Source organism: Acanthaster planci, linkage group LG01 (genome assembly GCF_054643075.1).
Source record: "Acanthaster planci isolate LZ-2023a linkage group LG01, COTS_SCS, whole genome shotgun sequence".
In the NCBI taxonomy this organism is placed as follows: Eukaryota; Metazoa; Echinodermata; class Asteroidea; order Valvatida; family Acanthasteridae; genus Acanthaster; species Acanthaster planci.
Genome location: NC_141777.1, coordinates 38,517,075 through 38,540,038, shown reverse-complemented (window position 1 = coordinate 38,540,038; position 22,964 = coordinate 38,517,075). Strand labels below are relative to the sequence as shown.

Here is a 22,964-nt window from a genome sequence, read left to right as displayed (position 1 = left end):
AATCTGGATTTCCTGTTCCCAGAGGTGTAGCATGTCACTGATCACCCCTGCCACACATACATGTACATGTATCAATGAGTGCATCAAATGCTTCTCACACAACTTTGTAGACAGTGAGATAATACGTGTACATGTACACGTTCACATGTAGACCCATTGATACACTACCCAGCACTCGTATCAAACAATGATTCTCTCTTTATTCAGTATTATAACCGTGACACAATTTCAAATTCCATAGTTTCTGCACTGTACATGTATGTTGCTCTTACCAGATACATGTATACATGTACTGTACATGTACATGAAATGAATCTGTGACCATGGTAAAACTATCATTGGACAATGGCTACGGCTTCCTGCCAGCAAAGTGAGAACTACTGTGCAGAGCCACTGTCCAGTCACAGTCGCAATGTTTTCTGCCATTAAAGAGGGCTGTGGAGGATGTCCTGTGAAACCACACTGGATTTACATGTATCTGTATGAATAGCGGTACATGTAGACTCTTGTTTGTATAAATTCATTCCCCTGAGTTTAGACCTTTCGACTCAATGTATATGTAGCTTCAGTGAGTGTGACAGACACATCCAGTGGTATAGTAAGAAGCTACTAGATTAGAAGAATTGTTGAATAGTAGATATTCAAAACTAATTATGTAGCACAGATGAAACCAAAAACAGAGACACAGCCAGGATTTGGAAAAACCCTGCAATGAAGTCTCAAGCAAAGTCGAAGTAGCCAAAATTGACAGTACAATTGTCATTTTTAACCTCTACAAGGACACATCAAGACACGTGACTAAAACCTTCAATAGCCAATCATCACCTCTCATGCCACTGTTCTCCTCCAGGAAGCTGTTCCTCTTCGGGGGCCCCGGCTGACCACTGCCGCCCCCATGGCTCCACAATCCGCCGTCCTCCCCGTGGGCCTCAGTGCTGCTCCCTGAGGAGGCCGTACTGCTCTGCGGCGAGAGCGGGGCATGGTCAATGGGCAGCGACAGCGATCGGCTAGTCCGAGGCTCCAGCTCCTCCTCTGAGGGCCAGTCAGTGAGTGGCTGGGGGGAAGGTGTGTTGCTGCAGGAGTTGGGCGGGGTCAGGGAATGGCTACGGCTCTTCCGCTGGTGCACTGGTAATGAGGGGCCAGCTAAGGAACCTGAGTGGGCAGAAACAATCAAATCTAAATATATTATAAACACATCAGGCCAATAAGTGATTTCTTACATACAGTAAATGAAAGTCTGAAACTTGACAGTTGTCTGGTTAGCCAAGAATCCTACTATAAACTGCTGCATACAATGTACGGAAAGGTACTACAAATGTCTATTTTCTACATGTACATGTAACGGCACGGTACATGTACATTTACATGTACCAGTTAAATACTGTACAGGTACAATTGTACAAGTACATTATACATGTGTGTTGCTTTAATCGGCAACTTGTAATTATCAGAAGCAAAACATGCAAACTGTAATGTAATACTAAGGAGCATTCATAACTACCTCTGACAGTTTCCCTATTCAACAATGCGCAAAATGACCGTGTATTGAAGGGTTACTGAAATAGAAAACATTTAGTTCGCGTGAAATATTTCTAAGTAACAATAAATACATGTATGTAACCATTTCAAAAAATCATAAATTTAATGTTTACCCCATTAATTGTGACCACAAAATGAATAAAAAGATCCTGCGTTTCCCCTGCCACAAAAATCCCCTTTTGGCTGTTCGCGCTCCCAGGCTGAGTGGATGACGTCATCGCCAGAACAACACATGTACACTGTACGGTATATGTACATAGCGCACAGTAGATGCAGCAAAGACCACGTTGTGTTTGATGTACTTGTACACTTGGCCCACAGGTAAACACTATCTCAGTTAAAGGTAGAAAATTACAAGACACAGCCCTACCGTGTATTTCTTGAACTGAAACAGTGTTTGCCCTGTTGGCCAAGCTACATGTACATGTACATCAAACACAACATGGTCTATTGCATGCGATACAGCATGTACAGTGCGCTATGTACATGAACACTGTACATGCATCGTTCTCGCAATGATGTAATCCAATCAGCATGGGAGCGCGAACGGCCAAAAGGGGGTTTTTGTAGGCGAGGAATTGTTTGAGGATTGTTTTGTTCATTTTACGGTCACAATTAATGGGGGACTAGTAAACATTACACGTAAATTTATGAAGATTTTGGAATAGTTATGTCTTTATCATTATTTTGAAATATTTCATGTGAACTGAATGTTTTCTATTTCTGTAACTCTTTAACATTTGATAACGCCCAATGCCATCTGATAATGTCTGGTGCTTAAAAACAAGCTAGCACCTGGGTATGTGACAATTTAAGCCATTCCTACATGTATTGGTCAAGAGTCCGTGTGTGCCAGGGCACGCAGAACTCACCAAGTCCATATTAAGAGATTCTTTTGGACTACCGGTACTTGCACAAGGAATATACCAAAAAATGGAAGGGGGTTTTGGGAAAATGAAAGTAAAATTCTTGGAACAAAATCATTGGAAAAGTATTGTATATAGACTTCTTTTGTTGCTCTGACTAAATCAATATTTATGAATGGGAATAAACATGTGCTTAGTTGGTCTTAAATGGCAGATCAGCTCAGGCATGTCAGGAGAATGAATGCTGACAATGCCCTTGCCATTCTCCTGAGCCGGTCTTCAACACACCTTTAAGACCAACCAAGCACACATTTACTCCCTTAGTAAAAAAGGATGCAAACAAAAATCCCCTCATTTATATTGTTACTTATTCAAACATCCACCACACTGGTCATACTTACTTGAGAAGTACTTACTTGCTACATCATTAGATGGCCCAGTGACATTCACAGCTGGTGGTGCTGAGAGGGTATTGGTCAGTGGCTGATGGGGCACGGAACTGCCTAGAAAATGTGATGCAGTGGGGGGAAAATCCACTGCCCCAGAGTCTCTGAAGGTTGGCTGTGCCCGCCAGCCATTCAGGCCGCCCTGCAGGCCATTTCGTCCAGTCTCTGATGAGTTCAAAATGCCGCCAGGGAACGGGGATGGCGACGGGGACGGCGACTGTGATGGGGAGAGATCCGGCGAGACCTGGAGGCGGGAGGGGAAGCCAGCTTGGCTGTTGGTGTGCTCCTCTAACCGGCCCAGCCACCAGGCCAGTGAGCTCCGGTCCTCGTTGGACAACGCCGGATGGATGAGGAGATAAGACAGCACCTGCCGACTCTCCTCCAGGTGCTGGGAGTTCTCGACCGAGTGGAGGAGGATCTTAGGGATGAGGCTGAGGTACTCTTTTTTGACATCGTTGTTGCCAGGGCGGAGCAGGGGGAGATGGGACAAGAGTTGGGCTACGGCTATTTCTTTACTCTCATTGCACAGACTGCAAACAAAACCTGAAAGCAACAAAGAAAAAAGGGATATCATGTCTGTACATGGACCAAACGAAGCAGTATCATGCCCTCAATTCAGTTAATGTAGAGTTCAAGTTACCAGTGTAATGGCTTGACTGACCATTGTGTGATAAGCATTATGCTCTTTCAAAGTGCAACACACCCACCACAAGGGCAAAGTGTTTGCTGCATAACGGTACATGTACTGTACATGTACATGTATGTTCTAGTACATACATGTACGTACATGTACATGTAGCTCATGTCAAGAGCCTCCATTAAACCTTAAGCTTATTGTTGCATACAATATGGTACCACTTTTCTGTTATAAAGTTAAGTGGTCACTTAATGACGTGTTCAGGTACAACACGGATCATTTACCCAGGGATGTGCAACCGCGAGGGGCCCCAATGCAAACTCATGTGCAACCTTGGTTCCATGCGTGTTACGGATTATTATTACCCCCGCAGGCGCTCTCGACTTTCTCGAAAAAACCTGCGACCACATGACACGCGTTGCAGCATGTACAATGCAGCCGTGGTTATGCCAAGACGACGCGCCGACGTGGTGCTTAAATCTATTCGTTTTGACGAATAAATCTTCTTCACTTATCGATTTCAAGGACAAGCAAAGTTTTAATGAGGCAAAATTCCCCAATTTTGTGGTACACTTTTCTCAGAATGTATAGGATGAAATATCTTGAGCAGCATATTTTTAGAAAGGGTGTACCCCGACTTAAAATATTACAAGAAAACAAAGTGGTAGACAGGAATATATGTTTTATTATTAGAGAAAGTTTTACATGTACATAATCCAATTTAATTTCTGCTTTGATATTGTGCCAGCCGTAACATGCACTGAACCAGCTCTGAGCTTAAGTTGCACATCCCTGGGTAAATGGTCCGTGGGTACACGTACGGTAGATGGCACACGCAGCAGTCTTACATGTACTCCAATATTGCTTGTTCCCTACAGGTACAATTGTACATGTATGTGTACCAGTACGTACATGTACATGTATGGCATTTATAAGCAAGCTTGTATTTTTGATCCTGATTGGTCAACCAATGGCAACATGGGTGGGATATTAAACATACATGTACCATAGTTCATACCACACTCTATAGTACAATATTATTATTACTGTGGCGCCGGGGGGGCTGGCCGGTCGGGTGGGGGCACCAGTCTGACTTCACGGTGGTGCGGCTGGCGCCCTTGCTGGACCGACCGGGAGACCCCGCCGCGCCAGCACTACGGGGCTTCTTTTGGCGGCCTCGAGAGTTTGGTTTTTGTTGTGAGTATTCGGGCGGGCGAGTTTTGACTGTGTTGCCGAAATAAACGGGTTTTGCCCTCATAAACAGAAGTTCTGAGCCCAATGTGCTTTCTTGCCTACGTGTGGAACCCGTAGACCGTCGGAGTGTTACATTATTATTATTATCTATTTCTGGTAATAACACCAAGGATTCCTAAAAAGCGCCCAAGGCACTGAAGCTCGCAAGCCTGAAGAAACCTGTAGAGAGCCGACAATGAAAAGTACATGTACATGTACATGTAGTTACAGTTTTAGAGGTGGGAGGAAAACCCAAGAGGAATATTCTGGGTAAAACCCACGGAATCAGGTACCGCTACATGTAGGGACTGGTTTCTCTGTTACACACGAAATGAGTCATAAAGCTCTCTAAACTAAAAACTTCAAAACAATGTTTCTGGTAAAGGTGCACATGCTAAATGGCATGCATACATGTACCGGTACCTACACTGTGTGAGCTCCGCCATTCATTTGCTATTAAAGCAACTTTGTGTTTTAAACCAAAGAAAAGTTTGCAAAACAACTCACAAAATAGCCAAAAAGTGAATTTTCGGGGAAAATGTTTGTCCATTTTTATGCTACTTGAAACTCTACCTGAAAAAACAACTTGTGATGAGAAAACACGGTTTGCCCGTGTAAACAAAACAAAGTTGGCCACAGTTGAAAAAAACCTTTACTAACAAAAAACTGGCTTGGATAGAACCATCATATTTGGTTTCTGTGTTTCACATCAAATAATTTGCTGCACCATTGCAAATTGCACAAATTGAGTCTGTACATGTACATGTCAAACACAAGTACATGTAGTAGTACATGTACATTTACTGCATGAATGTAGGTGTACATGTATTATCAATTACATGTACATATCAACAAGCTTTGAATTTGTTTAGACAATTTTGAAATTTTGACCACCATGTCACACATTTGGCCCCCTACTTAAAAGAAAGACCCATGTATTGGTACATGTACCGGTACCTACATGTACGGGTACATGTACATGGGTACATGTACATACATGTAGGTACATGTACATGGGTACATGTACATGGGTACATGTACATGGGTACATGTACATGGGTACATGTAATGTGGTTTTCAGAACACTGACAACCTTCCTAGTGCACTACTGGTACATGTACATGTATATGTACATGTAAATACCGGAACATGTACACTGTACATTTATTCTTTCTATAAAGTTTTCGTCCAGTCAATAAAGTTTGTAGAAATTAAGAATTAAGATGGCTCTTTGGATGACCTGTACAGTTCGGTACATGTGTAACGGTACACTGCACCATTACCGGTACTATGCACTTACATGTAGCACTATTTCTGTCCATTACAGTCTACAATCAATGAATCATATCAAACATTTCTTTCCTCTTCTTTCTCAGTAACCGTTTGGCATCCTTCTTTTCATATGTCCTATTTCCTTGTGAACCCTACAGTTGATTCAGTCACAGAAAACTAGTGCACTGGAAGCAGTCATGTGTGAAGGATTCAATGACCAAGACCGTTAATAATGATATTGAGACCAGTGAACACCAACAAGAGAGTCTGTGATACATGTGTGTATACATATACTTCTGTTGGTACACAACGCCCACAGTGAGGAGAATGTAAAGGCTGTAACCTTCACCTGATACTGTAAATATGGGACAAAATTAAATCTGGATTTATAGTCCCACAAGAAATGTATTTAATACACTTAATACACTAATTTATAAATCCAATAATATTGTTATCACACCAAAATGTGTCATGGAAATAAGGATGGATTAAATAATCTGTATTGACTGTTGTAAATGAGGTTTGATTTTGTTCCTATTGTGTTTGATGTTGTTATGCCTTCTAAATGTACATGTACAGCATGTTCAGTTGAATACCTGAAAGATCATCTTTTTGTTAAGTTGTCTTAGTTTATGGTAATGTTCGTAATGTGGTGTCCTGAGTTGTTACAAGCATGCATGCTGATGCTGCCAACAGTTTTACAAGTATTATTATTATTGAATTAAATATATATAGCGCTCATTCCAAAAAATGTTCAAGAGCGCATTACAATATAAAAAAATTAACAATCTACAAGGATATATAGAATAAAATAGACCAAACAAAATTACAACTGCCAAAAATGTTTTTAAAGTAATAACACTGGTTAACCTTGGGAACAAGGATGGGGTCACGCCCTTTGTCGTGTCTTCATGTTGGTACAGCTGTTACGAGCGTGACTCGAAATTTACGGTTCGTAATCCAAGGAAATCTGAGTCAATCCCTTGCCATTGCACGATATTTCTTCATTACGAGCACAGAGTAAGAACTTAGAGACTATTCTGTTCCCTTTATTTCCAAACTATCCACTTACAGACTGATATTTGTATTTTAGACAGCATGGACTCATTACGAGCACAGAGTAAGAACTTAGAGACTATTCTGTTTCATTTATTTTCCAAACTGTCCACTTACAGACTGATATTTGTATTTTAGACAGCATGGACTCATTACGAGCACAGAGTAAGAACTTAGAGACTATTCTGTTCCATTTATTTTCCAAACTGTCCACTTACAGACTGATATTTGTATTTTAGACAGCATGGACTCATTACGAGCACAGAGTAAGAACTTAGAGACTATTCTGTTCCATTTATTTTCCAAACTATCCACTTACAGACTGATATTTGTATTTTAGACAGCATGGACTCATTACGAGCACAGAGTAAGAACTTAGAGACTATTCTGTTCCATTTATTTTCCAAACTGTCCACTTACAGACTGATATTTGTATTTTAGACAGCATGGACTCATTACGAGCACAGAGTAAGAACTTAGAGACTATTTTGTTCCATTTATTTCCAAACTATCCACTTACAGACTGATATTTGTATTTTAGACAGCATGGACTCATTACGAGCACAGAGTAAGAACTTAGAGACTATTCTGTTTCATTTATTTTCCAAACTGTCCACTTACAGACTGATATTTGTATTTTAGACAGCACTGACTCATTACGAGCACAGAGTAAGAACTTAGAGACTATTCTGTTCCATTTATTTTCCAAACTGTCCACTTACAGACTGATATTTGTATTTTAGACAGCATGGACTCATTACGAGCACAGAGTAAGAACTTAGAGACTATTCTGTTCCATTTATTTTCCAAACTGTCCACTTACAGACTGATATTTGTATTTTAGACAGCATGGACTCATTACGAGCACAGAGTAAGAATTTAGAGACTATTCTGTTCCATTTATTTTCCAAACTATCCACTTACAGACTGATATATATTTTAGACAGCATGGACTGTGAAATATGACAATTTTCAATGTGCAATACCAAGTTTTCTTAAAAGTCTCATTTATGTCACACATTTGTTACCCAGTACCGTATACATGTACATGTACACACATACGTACATGTACATGTACATGTATATATGCATCTTACATGTATATAAATGTACATGTACCGGTAAATGCTAAATGGCAATGCATACATGTACATGTACATGTAGGCCCTACATTTTAAGCTCAGCACGTGTACAATGTACATGTACACGTATGTAAACTGTTCATGTACATACATGTAGGTTTTTTTGGTGGTACAACATTTAATGTACCGTTGCATACACATGTATGCAGCAGGGTATTAACTATTTTGATACAGTGTATTTTTGAAGCTGCAAGGATGAACTCGTTCAAAAAACCTACATGTATCAGCATTATCATGTATTTTTGCAAGAACAGCATGTCACAGCTGTCTATTTGCACATGTGCACTGTACATGTATGTGTACGAGTACACAGGTACAGTAGCTCATAAGTATTGATCCAATCAGACAGAATCATGGTTAAAAACCTGGCTATTCAGTTCATTACACACGTAGATTATGTATTGCAAAAAGAACAAATTTAAATGTACAGTATCAAGCTACATTTAACATCTGCTTCAGATACAGTACATGTACATGTGGAGTGGATGACTTTAAATTAAACAGATTGACCCATATGTTTAATGTACATGTACAAAAATGTAGAGTACATGTAACATGAGCTTCAGGTGTACATGTACAGCTGTTTTTCACAAACCATCTGTTAACAAATTCCCTTTTTATCAATGGTACCAGTACACTGGTATTTCAGAGCAATAACAAGTCATGAGATCACTGTACATGTACAGTACATGTACATCTTGATCGCATGAAACACATTTGACTACATGTACAAATATACCTTCAGGTATTCCTCTAGGCTTGGTGAGGAGAATACCGGTACAGTATGTACCGGTACATGTACACTGTACATGTATATGTGTACATGTACATGTACCAGTACATCTCTCACTACAAGAACCACAATATACATGTACATGTACATGTATATGTACAACTCACTTGAGGCAGCTATAGCATTCGTACCCCGGCAAAACCCACAGGATCTCTTATTACAGTTGCATGCATGTACATGTACATGTAGTACCAGTAAGTACCGGTACATGTACATGTGTGCACATGTATATGTACCCTACACCAACAAACATGACTATTATACACGTACATGTACATGTACATGTACTGTACATGTACCGGTACATCAGGGGTGTGAGTGGCCAGTTAATGTAGCAAAGTTGAAAATAGTTAGCAAAAAGCTGAAATGTTTCAATACTTTTATGCAGACCAGGTGTACAAAAAGTGAAATTCAGGGTAATCTTCTTTAAAACAACAACAAAAAAATCTAAAATCAGCTGAAAAGCTGAATTCTGACACCTGATACACGTACCAGCATCATATTGGTACTGTATACAAGTACATGTACACCTACCATTTACACGTGGATGATGCATGAACTAGTACACGTACATGTACATGTCAGTAACCAGTACATGTCGGGTAATGGTACAAGTACCGGTACATGTACCTACAGTAATAGGGACCATTAGAAATTGGTCATACAGGATACAGTACATGTACAGAGTACAGTGATAGTGTACATGTACCGGTACATACAGTACATAATGTACATTACATGTGTACGTTTTTCCCACATGTCTACATGTACATGTACCGGTATCAGTTACACATGTAGTTAAATCCAACACACTGTGTCCATTTCATATCAATGCTTATGTACGGTACACACATGTGGGTTTTGAAATACTGCATGTAGTAACCAGCGCGACCAGCTTTTCTGAGCTGCATTGAAGTATTCCACATCTGCACCATTTCTAATGGTTCCCTCTGATAATGTACCGGTATCCATGTACATGTACCAGTACAAAGTACTCACACAGCTCTCATTTGTGCTTCTAGATAAACTACAAACTCACTACAGAGTGAACGGAAAAAGTATACAGGTAAAACCATATCAACCGCACATGCACGAGTTAGCATGAAGCGAAAGGGTGAGTGAACTCTAACCAGACAGGATGCAATTATGGCCAATTTCCTTCTGTCATGGTTCTTAAGACCTTGGCATTCATACAGATCCTTATGCCAACAACACAAACAAATTAACCTTCAAACTGCAATAAGGCAGACACCACACCCATGCAAAAAACAGTATACATACCGGTACATGTACAAGTACATGTGCATGTACATTGTATACATGTACAATCAGGGAAGACTCTTACCATGACATTTCATCTGTCCTACGGCTTATAACTAACTGGAAGTGATATTCAATTCACTTCTCACAGATCTACCTGCCTAGTGGTGGTTTTAAGCCTTTATGATATCTTTGTTCTGGTATCAACTACTGGTACAGGTGTATGTTGACCTTAATAGAACACATGTACCGGTATCATGTACCTACATGTACAAAAAAGTACATTACTCGTGTGCAAGTTCCCTGTGTCTTTTTTGTAGCACTGTCTCAGGTTTTCTCAGGCTAACAGTTGTAATATGTGTGCGATTTTGTCACCAACGTGTACATGTTCATGTACGGTACATAAAATTGACATTGAAAGAGCAGTGTTATTGTACCGGTAAAACAAAAAATGTCAGATGACACCTTGCGTTCCGGTACAACCACTGACCCCTCAAACAACACAATTGGGGAAAATGGGCAATCCTGCCCACAGACATTCAGATGACGCCTTTATTCACCAATAACCAATATTTCTACTACCGACACAGTACCATACTGTACAAATGTACATGTATGTATCAACAACATACGGCACGTTTGTATGGATACCGGTCAACCTTGGGTTTTCCCGAACACCTTGGGAAAAACATGTGATGGTGTGCAGTATTGGCTGCATGGCCAGTGACAAAATACTTCAATACATACACATGTATTTATAGATGTATTTGTGAAGAACGTCACTATTACAATATACATGTAATAGATCCATGCATGAAGAAAATAACACACTCCATACAGCATGTATGCACACAGGTCCTACAAAGTCTGAGCCAATTGTTAAAAATGAACTTGGGGGGGGGGATATTTCCTGCAGTGAACAGCATTGAATTTATTGAAGTCTGTGGTCATCAGAACACTGATGACCATGGCCATCCTGCATCCTGAACAAAGTTGAATACTTAAAAGTCTACATGTACATGTACTGGTACATGTACATATCCCTAACAGTCCTCAATCCTTCACCCGTTGGAGGACTGAGGACTGTTAGGGTTAAACTGTACGGTACAGTGTACCGGTACCATACATGTACATGTCAACTTTTTTGATAAACAGGAACAACTTGTACATGTACATGTACAGTAGATTGTTAACCACCTTACAATTAATAGGAAGGCAATGCAATATTTTCCACTGCTATATTTGAACAGATAAATTAGAAAGTGGTGACAAATGATAACATTTTACATGTATGTAGCGGTACTCAAAATAAATTACAAAATACAAGAGCATGTATCATTTGCTTTATACATGTACCTTATCACGGCCCAAAGTCAGCAGTTATGAATGTCACGGGGTTCTGTCTAAAAATGTCAACAATTAACTGATTAAAACCCATCAAGAAAGATCATGTACCAGTAGATACATGTACATGTATGGGATAATGTGTAGTACTAGTTTGTGTGTACAGGTACAGTGCATTGTACATGTACTGTACTGTACATGTGGTCTTGCCCCAAGACTGGTTTTACTGCCCATGTACGGTACCGTTTTGGCCAGCGCGCCGTGCAGGTGACCTGTGCTGGCGCGATGGCAAGCACAACCGAATAGCACTTACAGTAGAGGGTGTTACAGAGATGACCTGCCAGAAAACCAGTCTTGTAGAATCTGGAGGCTTACCCAAAAATTCCTGCGAACCAGTATGATGAATAATTGCTCATGCACACTGCTGAAAGCCGTTGTCGGCATGGCGCTCAGTCTTCAGCGGTGCGTACAGGCATACATGTATCATTTATGAACTTGACTGTGTGAGCTTCCGGTATGCTTGGAATTCTACAAGACTGGTTTTCTGGCATGTTGTCTCTCGTGAATATAGCGCCCTCTACTGGTAGTGCTATTCGGCTGTGCTCGCCGGCACATGTCGCCTGCACGGTATGGCCAAAACAGTAAAACCAGTCTTGTTATGAGGCAAGACTACCGGTATACGGTATGTGGTGAACATTACTGTAGAAGTATAAAGAGAGACTTTATAAAGTTCTATGTTTACGAGGATATGTACATGTACATGTACTGGTACAGTACATGTATATGTACTGGTACAGTACATGTACATGTACTACAAAACTTGGTGCACTTACAGGTAACGGTGCCGGTAGATCATAAAATTCAATGGTAAACCATGGTAATGCCTATACATGTAGGTACATGTACATGTACCGTAGAAACCATGTGTGCATGTGTATGCATTGGTACATGTACATGTATCCCATACATAGACATACATGTACATGTACAGTACATGATGCTGTGAGCCTACTGGTAGTGTACCGGAAGACATGTACATGTGCAAATGTAAACATACATGTACATGTACAGTACATGTACCGGTACCGGTACATACATGTACACTGTATGTTAGTCCATGTAAATGCACCTGAAGATCAATGTACATGTACATGTACATGTACATGTACATGTACGTACCGTATCTATACACACAGGCAAAGAGTAACCACAGCTGACTGCATTGTTTCACTCGAGTGCACCTTATAATCAGGATGAATTGGTGCACACCTCATCTAGAGCCAAAATCCAGCTGTACACTGCCATGGCCAAAGGTGAAAGCCATTGACACAAATTTCTGAGAGGCACAACTGAGAAACAGATGCTTGGGTACATGTGCATCCAATTGGTTTGTTTTGAAGGTGTACATGTACAGTAAGTGACCTGCTTCTTTAATAGAAGTACATGTACATGTACATGTAGAATGTATAGCACTGCATCGTACATGTACAGTACATGTACATGATGGTACTGTACATGTACATTGTAACTACTGTATTCCCTTTCTGCTGTGCTCTACCAGTACAGCTACTGGTACAGTATACAGTATCTGTAGTAAAAGTACCAGTACATGTGCATACATGTAGGCCTACATGTACATGTACATACTGGTACCATGTTGCCTAGCCTACATGTACCGGTACATTGTACATGTACGTACCATGTAGGCCTACCGGTACATGGTATGTACATGTAGGCCTACATGTACATACCATGTAGGCCTACATGTACATACCATGTAGGCCTACATGTATATACATGTACCATGTAGGCCTACATGTACATACATGTACATGTATGTAGGCCTACATGTACATACCGGTACCATGTAGCCTAGCCTACGTGTACATGTACACATTATGTAGGCCTACATGTACATGTACATACCATGTAAACCTACATGTACACATCATGCAACAATGTACACATGTACATGTATACATGTGGGTCAGTTGGTTGTAAAGCAAGGAAAGCAGCCCTGTGTTGTGCACATTTCAGTGCCTCAGGAAGAGGCAGCCATTGGTCTGATAATAGTGATATGTACACGTACAGTGTATTGTTTTAATTTTACCCCTCCCAGATCCTTCAAAATCCACAGGGAAATTTGGGAGGATTTTAGAGAAATGAGGAAAGGTCCCATTATTGTCAGAGCCATTGGTTTCTTGCTCTGCGAAGAATTGTAGATTTTTGATCCGTCTTTGAAAAAAGGAGGTACATGTACTGTACATAAAGGCAGTGTTACATGTACATGTATTTTAAACATGTTAAACCAGTGTTTCATTGTGCCGTACATGTACTTCATGTAGATCATGGTGGTCAAAATTGTCTAAACAAATTCAGAACTTGTTGATACATGTACATGTACCATATGTAATTGATTGTACATTCATGCAATAAATGTGAATAATTTTTGCTTTGAATAACTACTTGATGTGTACAGACTCAATTTGTGCAATGGTGCAGGAAATTATTTGACATGATGAAACACAGAAACCAAATATGATGGTTCTATGCATGTCATTTTTGGTTAGTAAGGGTTTCTTTTCATCTGTTGCCAATTTTGTTTTGTGTACATGTACATTGTACACAATATGTATTCTCATCTCAAGTTGTTTTTTCTAGATAGGGTTTCTGGTTGCATAAAAATGGGCAAACATTTTCCCCAACAATTTACTTTTTGGCAATTTTGAACTGTTTTGCAACGTTTCATTTGGTTTAACACAAAGTTGCTTATATAGCAAATACATGTATACATACATGTATGGCACAGCTCACAGGTACCGGTATGCATGCCATTTAGCTTGTGCACCTTTACCAGATAACCCTCCTCAATCCTCCGAAATCCTTTCGGGGGGGGGGGGTTTGGAAGATTTTGGAGGATTGAGGGTGAATGGTAAAAGTGCATGGCTGATTGGGAAGGATGCCATGCGTAAAGGTCGGGGATTAAACCTTGTGTTGTTTTTACTTACATGTAGTCAAGCACACATTCAGCACGATATTTCTTTTGAATCAACTGCACTGCTCAAGAATGCCCTTTGCACTGCCTCAATATAATAAGAATTGCTGGAGGATTTTGAAGGATTGAGGCAGCAGGCAGACCTCCAATAAAACATTTCCAAGAAATTTTGGAGGATTTTGGAGGATCCAATGCAATTTTTTCATGTCGAAAATCAGAGGATTTCTATATTTGCCAATTTTACAAGAAAAATATAGACAATTCACACAGTGCTACTCTGGCAGTCGAGACAGCAAACTGACCAACAATGTCCGTGTGTCGCGTGATGAGCGTGCGTGATGCATCCAGGCCAGCAGGCAATTAACCTTGAGGCACGAGTAGAACAATCTCAAATTAAACTCATGAATGCAGAAAATACATACATAAATGCGCCATCAAGTTCTGTGAATTACCGGTACATATACCAGGGGTACCGGTAACTTGCAGAAAAGCTCTTGCATCATCGATGTCTTCGACCTGCAACCTTATTGTTGCATCCGTGACGTATACGACCGATGTAGAGTGAACACACCGTAGTTCATTCAGTACATGTACAGTACAGACTGGTTCTGGCTCCTATGTACATTTCAGTCACACATTTTTTGCATGGGCGCGGCGTGGCGGGAACCAGAGCAGATTCGTTTAATGCACAAAGCTTTGCACAAGTGTTTTCACCACAGCGACAGCAAAATGTGAAGGGAAACTCGTTTTTTTTTTTTTTTTCAAAAATTGCAAATGTAAAGTAGGGAGATATAAACAAGCATTTTAACGTGAGAAAATATTGAGAGATGTTCGTGAAGACAGAAAAGACATCAGATTTCAACTGGCCCACCAGACCACAAGTTTTATAACCGGTAGATCTGCTGGTCTCAGGCCAGCGTACCACCGTTAATTTTGACTCCTGCCACCAAACGTTCCGCCGCTCACAAGACAGTTGCCGGTGCACGTGTACCGACTCGACACAGCACGCTGTGAATGGACCACTAAGCATTAGCGGACAGGTACATGTACATTGTAAACTCGCAAAACAGACAAAATGGCGACTTCCAGCTCAACAACGAGCATTTCCGATTCGAAAGGGAAAATGCTTCCTTTTTTCCATAAGCTCATTTTTATTTTTTGAGTTTTAAGTGGCTACCGTGCTCCTTTTTATTTTACCTTCATGTCTTGAGAAGAAACCACACCCCGTAACTTTTTGTCACAGCGTAACATGTGAGTAATGAAAACTCGATCGAAATTTCTTGATGATGAAGGAATGGCGGGAACTTGACATGTCTGTACTATATGACGATCACGTGACAGTGCATGCAGGCTTGCAATATGATCCCAACTTGGGCGAACATTGGAAGTTGCACAAATTTTTTTGTTTACAACATTATGACATGTGTGTAACCAAAATATTTGACGAGAATTGACAGGATATCTTCAGAAATGTTTGGGATCTCAGATACAAGTTAGTAGGAGGTATTTTTTGGGGTACTTAGGGTTGGTATTTTAGGTTTTCGAAATGAATTGCAACAGCTTTTTGTTTTGTTTTTTAACAACCAAAAATGATTCTAACTTCGTAACAACTGGAGGAATGAAATGTTACATTGTTATATCAGATTATGACGGCACCTGTATTCTCAATTAAAATGAATTTCATTTAACCTTAACTGCCCAAAACCTGCCATACTCCAACAGCAGGTTTTGTGAGGTTTTGGCAGGTTTGGTACCGTACCTGAGGAACTTGTTGTTGAATTTTGTGAGACTTGGGATGAAAGGCCTAGGGAGATGGTGTTGGATTCTGTGTGAGTTGGGACACACAGGGTTCATTGTGTGCAGTGTCTGGCTTGCTGTACCAATTGTTGGACTATGCTTGATTTTGTCAGGTTTGCTACTGTTCAGTGCAAGTCATCCTATACTGCATAGACCCATCCATACCATATCACTCAAACTCAAACGGGCTCATTCTGTTGGAGTTTATCAGGTTTGGTACACTAACCTGCACGTACACGTACATAGAAAAGTACATGAACCTGTTGCATTTTGTGAGGTTCAGTATGCTTTCTAGTGCAGGAGCCTAGGGGGTTAGGGTTAAAGATTTATCCGATATCATACATGTAATTTACCTTTCTGTTGATACATGTACATGATGCGCTGGAAGAACAATATCGCTTTTACCATGATTGCGCTGGAAGAACAATATCGCTTTTACCATGTTCACAGTGCAAGAAAAATGTTTGTAGTTTGCTGGATCAACAAGAGTGAATGCTGAAATATTGGTGGAAGTGGGATCACCTTGGGTTGGAAACATAATTACGCAGCGTTCTCATCAGAACAAGAACTGTAAAATTCATGGGACTGGCACAGTGACGGGCTCATTTACATGTCGTTACGGAGGCTTTCAAAAACATGTTGCAGGGATCCACAACGGGGGTTCATTTTTCAAAATGGTGACCTACTCAATAGGCGACTAACCCTCCTTCTGCTGTAACCATCAAAAACAGTAAAAAGTCCTTCCCCAGTACACAGACACATACATGTGTACATGTATGGGAAATTTGACTGATTTTGACTGATATGACAACCTGACAACTGTGTCAAGAATGATCTTTACATACATGTAGGAGGGCACTAACATCATACCCTTTTCGCTGCCGTCTTCATCTCAAATCATGGTGTACACCATTGGTTTTTTGTCGTAAATCCACAAGATTTGCTGATTACGGTGAGTAATATTCATTGCAACTTACATTCCACTCATTTGTTTCATGATTAAAACAACTGCTTTGAGAAAAACGTGGCATTTTCAATGCTTAAATTGAAGGTCTTGTACTTGTAGTTTATCTTGCATAAAATCTATGGATTAAAGGGTGTTTATAGTAAAGCGAACATCGTCCGCGGGGTCAGGGTGGGAAACAAGCATGACAGGTTCTCTCTCCCTTTAAAAAGGAGCAGTTTTCAACAGCTAGGAGTAATCAGTAAATTTACCTTGGAGTAATGCCCCTCCTCGAAAATGTAGCATTGCAGATTCATGGAAAAACTTCATCCAGGAATACATTGACTTGTGTCTGTACACGAGTAGGCCTAGATGTATATGATAATGCATGTGTGTGCGATCGTGTTTATAACGGAATGGCACTTCTACGTGTACATGTATGTCAGTTCACATGTCGATGAAAGTCTAAAACACCATTCATAATAATACCAGTCATAAAAGGAATGACTTCTTAAAACACGGGAGGACTAAGGTATGGAAACTGTACTTTTTGTTGATGAAACTTATCCTGCTCGGAAACAGCCGTCATATGGATCATACCATTATTATTCTCAAAGTTTTCCGTAAAAAAACCTTTTCTTCAATAAAATTCAATTTCACACGGATCCAATTTATTTTGTACTTTACGCCTAACACTCAGGTTTCTATAATTTCAGTTCACAGTGTTTTGGTGAAAGAACATCATTGTGCTTTTAGGCAGTTAGGTTTATTAATTCATTAACCCTAACCCTCCTCAATCCTCCAAAATCCTTTGGGCGGTTTTGGAGGATTTTGGAGGATTGAGGGTGAATGGCAAAAGTGCATGGCTGATTATGAAGGATGCCATGTGTGAAGGTTGTGGATTAGACCTTGTATTGTTTTTGCTTAGTCATGCATGAATTCATCTTGATATTTCCTTTGAATCAACCGCACTGCTCAAGAATGCCCTTCGCACTGCCTCAACATAATGACAGGAATTGCTGGAGGATTTTGAAGGATTGAGGCAGCAGGCAGACCTCCAAAAAACATTTTCAAGAAAGTTTGAAGGATTTTGGAGGATTGAGGCTGAATGCAATTTTTTCATGTTGAAAATCGGAGGATTTTGGAAGATTGAGGATGGTTCCTGGTGAAAAGGCCTAGGGGGTTAGGGTTAATGGAGACTCCCACAAAATCTGCAATTGCTACATATAAGAAATTTGGCGCCTGTTAAAGAATGTGATGTGCGAAGTGAAATGACTCTATTACGATGGTCGGCCGACCATCGTAATAGGAGAACAAACATTTTTGTTTTTCTCGAAAACTACATCATTCTCGGTGGAAATGTTTTAGACTGATTGTGACTGTTGTGTACTTTCTTTCAAGTAAGATATTTCAGGATTATACGAAAGTCCGATTTTTGGAATTTTACCAGTGGTGTACACCACCTTTAATCTCCAGTGGTCATAACATCGACACGCCCATGAAAATCAAAAATTGCAGTGAGTCGTATTCCATCCCGTTGAATACAAATTCAAGTACGTTATAGAAATTGCTGAATGGTAGACATGTATGTATTTCATTATGGAAAGTCAAAAAAATCACACAGATCTTAAAATTCGAACAAAATAGGCCTATATGCGTCGCAAATTTAGGCAACTGACATTCGGGTGTGTGACAGTACTACTACCAGTATGTTAACCTGCAGATCATGATCAGCCACAAGTACTTTTACAATGTACACGTACATGTACATTACATCAAACAATCAATGTGCCGGTACACCTGTACATACATGTACATCGAACAATCAGTGTACGTGCACTCATTGGAACGCTGAAAGAACGCATGATGTCGTCAGGGTACTACACCGCGTTATGTTTGCACGAAGCACGCTCAGAGTCCTTGTAAAGTAAACAACCTGACTAGACAGTGCCAAGTTGCGTGCAACGGGGGACTGTTCCCCGATCATCGTACATACATGTACATTGTGTACATATACCGGTATGTATGACCTACACTGTACATGTACATGTAAGAGTACACATTTTCTGGCAGGGACTAATACTGTATGCATTTGAACATGGAAGCGCACTCCTGGTAAAAAGCACTTACATGTACATGTATGTGCCAGTACTGTGCTATATGCAGCCAGAAATGAGACGGCCGAATCCATACTGTTATATACTGTGCAAGAAGACACTCAGTGGGATAGACTTGGTAGAAGCTGAAATCAGCCTCAGACAATAGACTGAGCTCCATACCTGCAACCACACACTTTCAACTGTTCAGTGAAATTCCAGGGTGGAACACTGACCAGGTACTTTAAGTTCAACCATTAAACTGGTGGCCCTAGTGCAATTCTTGACCATGCAATGTACCTGTTCAACATTTCTGGACCATACCCCAAATATCAGTTAGAGATTGTCCTTTAAGCAAGTTTCAACATCATTTTCCACAGTGTGTACTGCACACCACAGAGTTGGGATAGTAATGGGACTTTTGCAACAGCGACACGATACAGTTACCAGAATGAGAACTCAGGTTGGAAGTTCCTGCAAGTCCAAAAAAAATAATATATTGCCATCACAACTTATCTCTTTTGAACTTTTGCCGACTTAAATCAAATATCAACAATGATTAATCCAAATCAGCAATGATTTATGCATTTTTTTACACCACATATATTACAAGTACCATATCTGAATTTTGATCATCCTCAGAAGATCTAACCATAGCCTGTACTGAACAAATTTTGTTCTTAAGCTACCAAGTTTGAAGGAAATTATCTTCAGAAATTAATCACTTCATTGCATGTACAGAATAAAAGTATGCAGGGTGTATGTACCGTTATCTACCGGTACATAAGAGTTTGGTTATAAATGACTTACTGATGTCATTAGCCTCTTGTTCCAATCGCTGGCACTCATCAGAATCGGCAAGGGTTTGTTCCAGAACTTGCGTTAAGAAGCGGGCTTGTGTCGGGCTGACCCTCCTCAGGAGTGAATACAGGGCCACGGTCTGCTCACAGTCGTTCCACTCCTTGAACCAAATGGCCAGAGCGTTGACCTGGTCACGGAACAGATAGGCGGGCTTCATTGCTGTTGTCCAGCGTAAACCAGTGCCAATGGTGGCTGACACCACATTATCTCCTGGAACAGCAGTCTAGAGCCAATATGACCAGCAGGAGTCTCTTTTCACACACACACGTGTACGGTTGATGCAGTGCCATTAACAGTTGTCCATTGCATGTACTGTTACGTTACGGTACCTGTAGAATTACAATGAACAAAACATATTACAAACATGAAAAGATGCTAAGACATATCTAAGTACGCATACATGTACATGTACATGTACCAGTAACAGTGAATCTTTATTTACAAATGTATGTTGTACATGTGACATACATGTACAGTGTATGTACATGCATTGGAACATATGGTGCGTATGGTACGTGTACATGCACATGTGCATGAACACTGTCGTTCACTTCATATCACTGTTCGAAAGACACCCACATGTACATGTAGCAACCTACATGTTACTGAAATCCTACAAAAATTTCTTTTCAACAGTGAGAAACAAGGTGCAGGGACATGTACTGGTACATGTACGATACATGTACCTTACAGCTGTTGCAAACTTTCCAGCACCCTGGGATACCAATAAGAGGAGTTTTGACAATGGAGCAGTTACCGGTGCATGTACATGTTCTACAGAACAACGTACATGTACATGAGCTACCTTCCCAGATACATGTACTGGTATGCCAGTACACATTATCCATCTGGGATGACTCTCTTGACTCTCAGAGATAACTGTACTGTCTCAACAATGTACACGTCTATGCAGGGTCACGGCCAACAGTTCATGTAACTACTGTAGTAGTGTGGTCAGATGTACGGTCCGTCAATGAGCACAAGACAGTCAGTGACTTGCCCGCAACAAAGCTGCCACTTTTCACAATGAGGAAGTGGTGCATGACCTAACAGTTCTCTTGTTGCACTGCCTCTGACGCTTGTGATGACACTGCACCGCACAGGAACCAGATGCGTTTGACTTGGCAGGATGCTCAAAGCAAATCATGCCAGCGGTTGTCCTGAAGTCAAATGAGGACTTCCCTACAGACAAGTACACATACACACATCACCCTGTAGACTACTGGCAGAGATTCATAAGACTTGGTAGTCTGCCAGAGGACTGCAGCGGGAAGATCCCAAAACCCTCAAACTTTCAAGGGGCCACTCCCAAGTTGTAAAAATCTACATGTATAATTCAATGATATAGAGAACTGAAGTGTGACATCATTTATACAAAATAAAAAGACTTTTGCAAACGAATGGTATATGCAGTCATGTTGGTTCACGCGCTGGCTCTCGCACAAGTACGACTAATGACTTTTAACCACTTGCTGCCGGGTGGATTTTTCTTGAGCAAGACAAGATGCTGGGTCCTTTTCAAGATTTTCTGTTTTCAAAATTTTGTAAAAATTAATCATTTCATTTAATGGCCGTTTATACCCACATACTACTGGGCACTACTCTAAAGCTGACAAGTAACCTTCATTGACTCCTGAATATTTCAGCCTGGCCTGCAGCCTCGGAAAAAGAGCCCAAATTGTGCGTTGTTACGTAAGATTCTTTTGTTCCAGAAACTGACACAGTGCACTGCTGACCTCTTTTCAATAGGGGCCAGATTAGCGTGCAGCGGTGCTGTGTGGCTCATCCCTGCAGTGGTGGAAAGCTTTTGTCCCCGGTGGTAATCCACTTGCTCTATACTGTTTCAAAACAAGGCTGGATTATCTCCACTATTGAGAGAAAAAAATGTCCGTAATGTAGTAGTAGCTCAGTCTTTTGTGCTGAGCACGGTCTTTTGTTATAAGGCCCAACATTTTTGTCCCAGTTCGGGCTCCCCGGCTCTGCATTTAAAGCCTATAAATGTACGTGCTCGAAAACGGGCCGCCCGGCAGAAAGTGGTTAATTAAACCCTTGACGACCCTTATTTCTTCCTGAAAGCCGACTCCAAGAATTCCTGCCTCGCTTGGCCATGAAGGCCACCTGCCAAACCGCAAATTCTCGGTTTGTGGCCCTGCGTGCTCTGCACGCTTTGAATTACACGGTGAAAAGGCTGATTGTTCGGTGGCATGCGGTTCTACTCATCCTTCCACATTCCCGTTGCCTCTTTTCAAAGTGGGGACTATTGTGAAGCTGGTGATTATGATGCAAAATTTGTCTTTTCAATTCTGGGCTACGCACAAAGACCAATTACCATAAATACAAGACCCAGGGTCTGCCTTCTTTCACCGTGTTCACTCGAACGTGGGCTGAGAATAATAACTGAAAAGCGGGCTGAGGATCTCAATTTTTACGCCGGCTATAGCCGCCTCCCGGCGCAAAGAGGTTTTAATTAATACACTTGTGCACATGATGTCATGGATGTAGGCAACAAATGTATATTCTAGACCTGTGAACAGGGCCTCTGTCAACATACTGGGCCCTGTACCAATTGATAGCAATTTCTCTCAATCAAGTTTATCCGGGATGTTTGGGGATATTATCAGACATCCATTGGATCTCATGAGCTGAAATTGCACTGGTATGTTCACTGTATGTAGTTAAATGTA

General features: G+C 40.7%; 1 protein-coding gene across 6 annotated transcripts in view; it reads right to left on the bottom strand.

Annotated features, from left to right (window-relative positions):
• The window catches only part of LOC110980526 (protein Smaug homolog 1-like), a 46,197-nt gene that overhangs the window by 21,029 nt on the left and 2,204 nt on the right, over positions 1-22,964 (bottom strand). For 3 of the 6 annotated variants that reach the window (XM_087134321.1, XM_087134310.1, XM_087134302.1), the window contains exons 2-4: positions 20,230-20,609; positions 2,822-3,394; positions 826-1,176 (exon numbers count right to left, since the gene is read on the bottom strand). In XM_087134321.1, coding sequence (XP_086990447.1) covers positions 826-1,176; positions 2,822-3,394; positions 20,230-20,437 — 1,132 coding nt within the window. In that variant the 5' untranslated portion in view covers positions 20,438-20,609. Of the gene's footprint in view, positions 1-825; positions 1,177-2,806; positions 3,395-20,229; positions 20,610-20,966; positions 20,988-22,964 lie in introns of those variants that run through there. The other 3 variants (XM_087134333.1, XM_022237291.2, XM_022237294.2) reach the window with 3 other exon arrangements.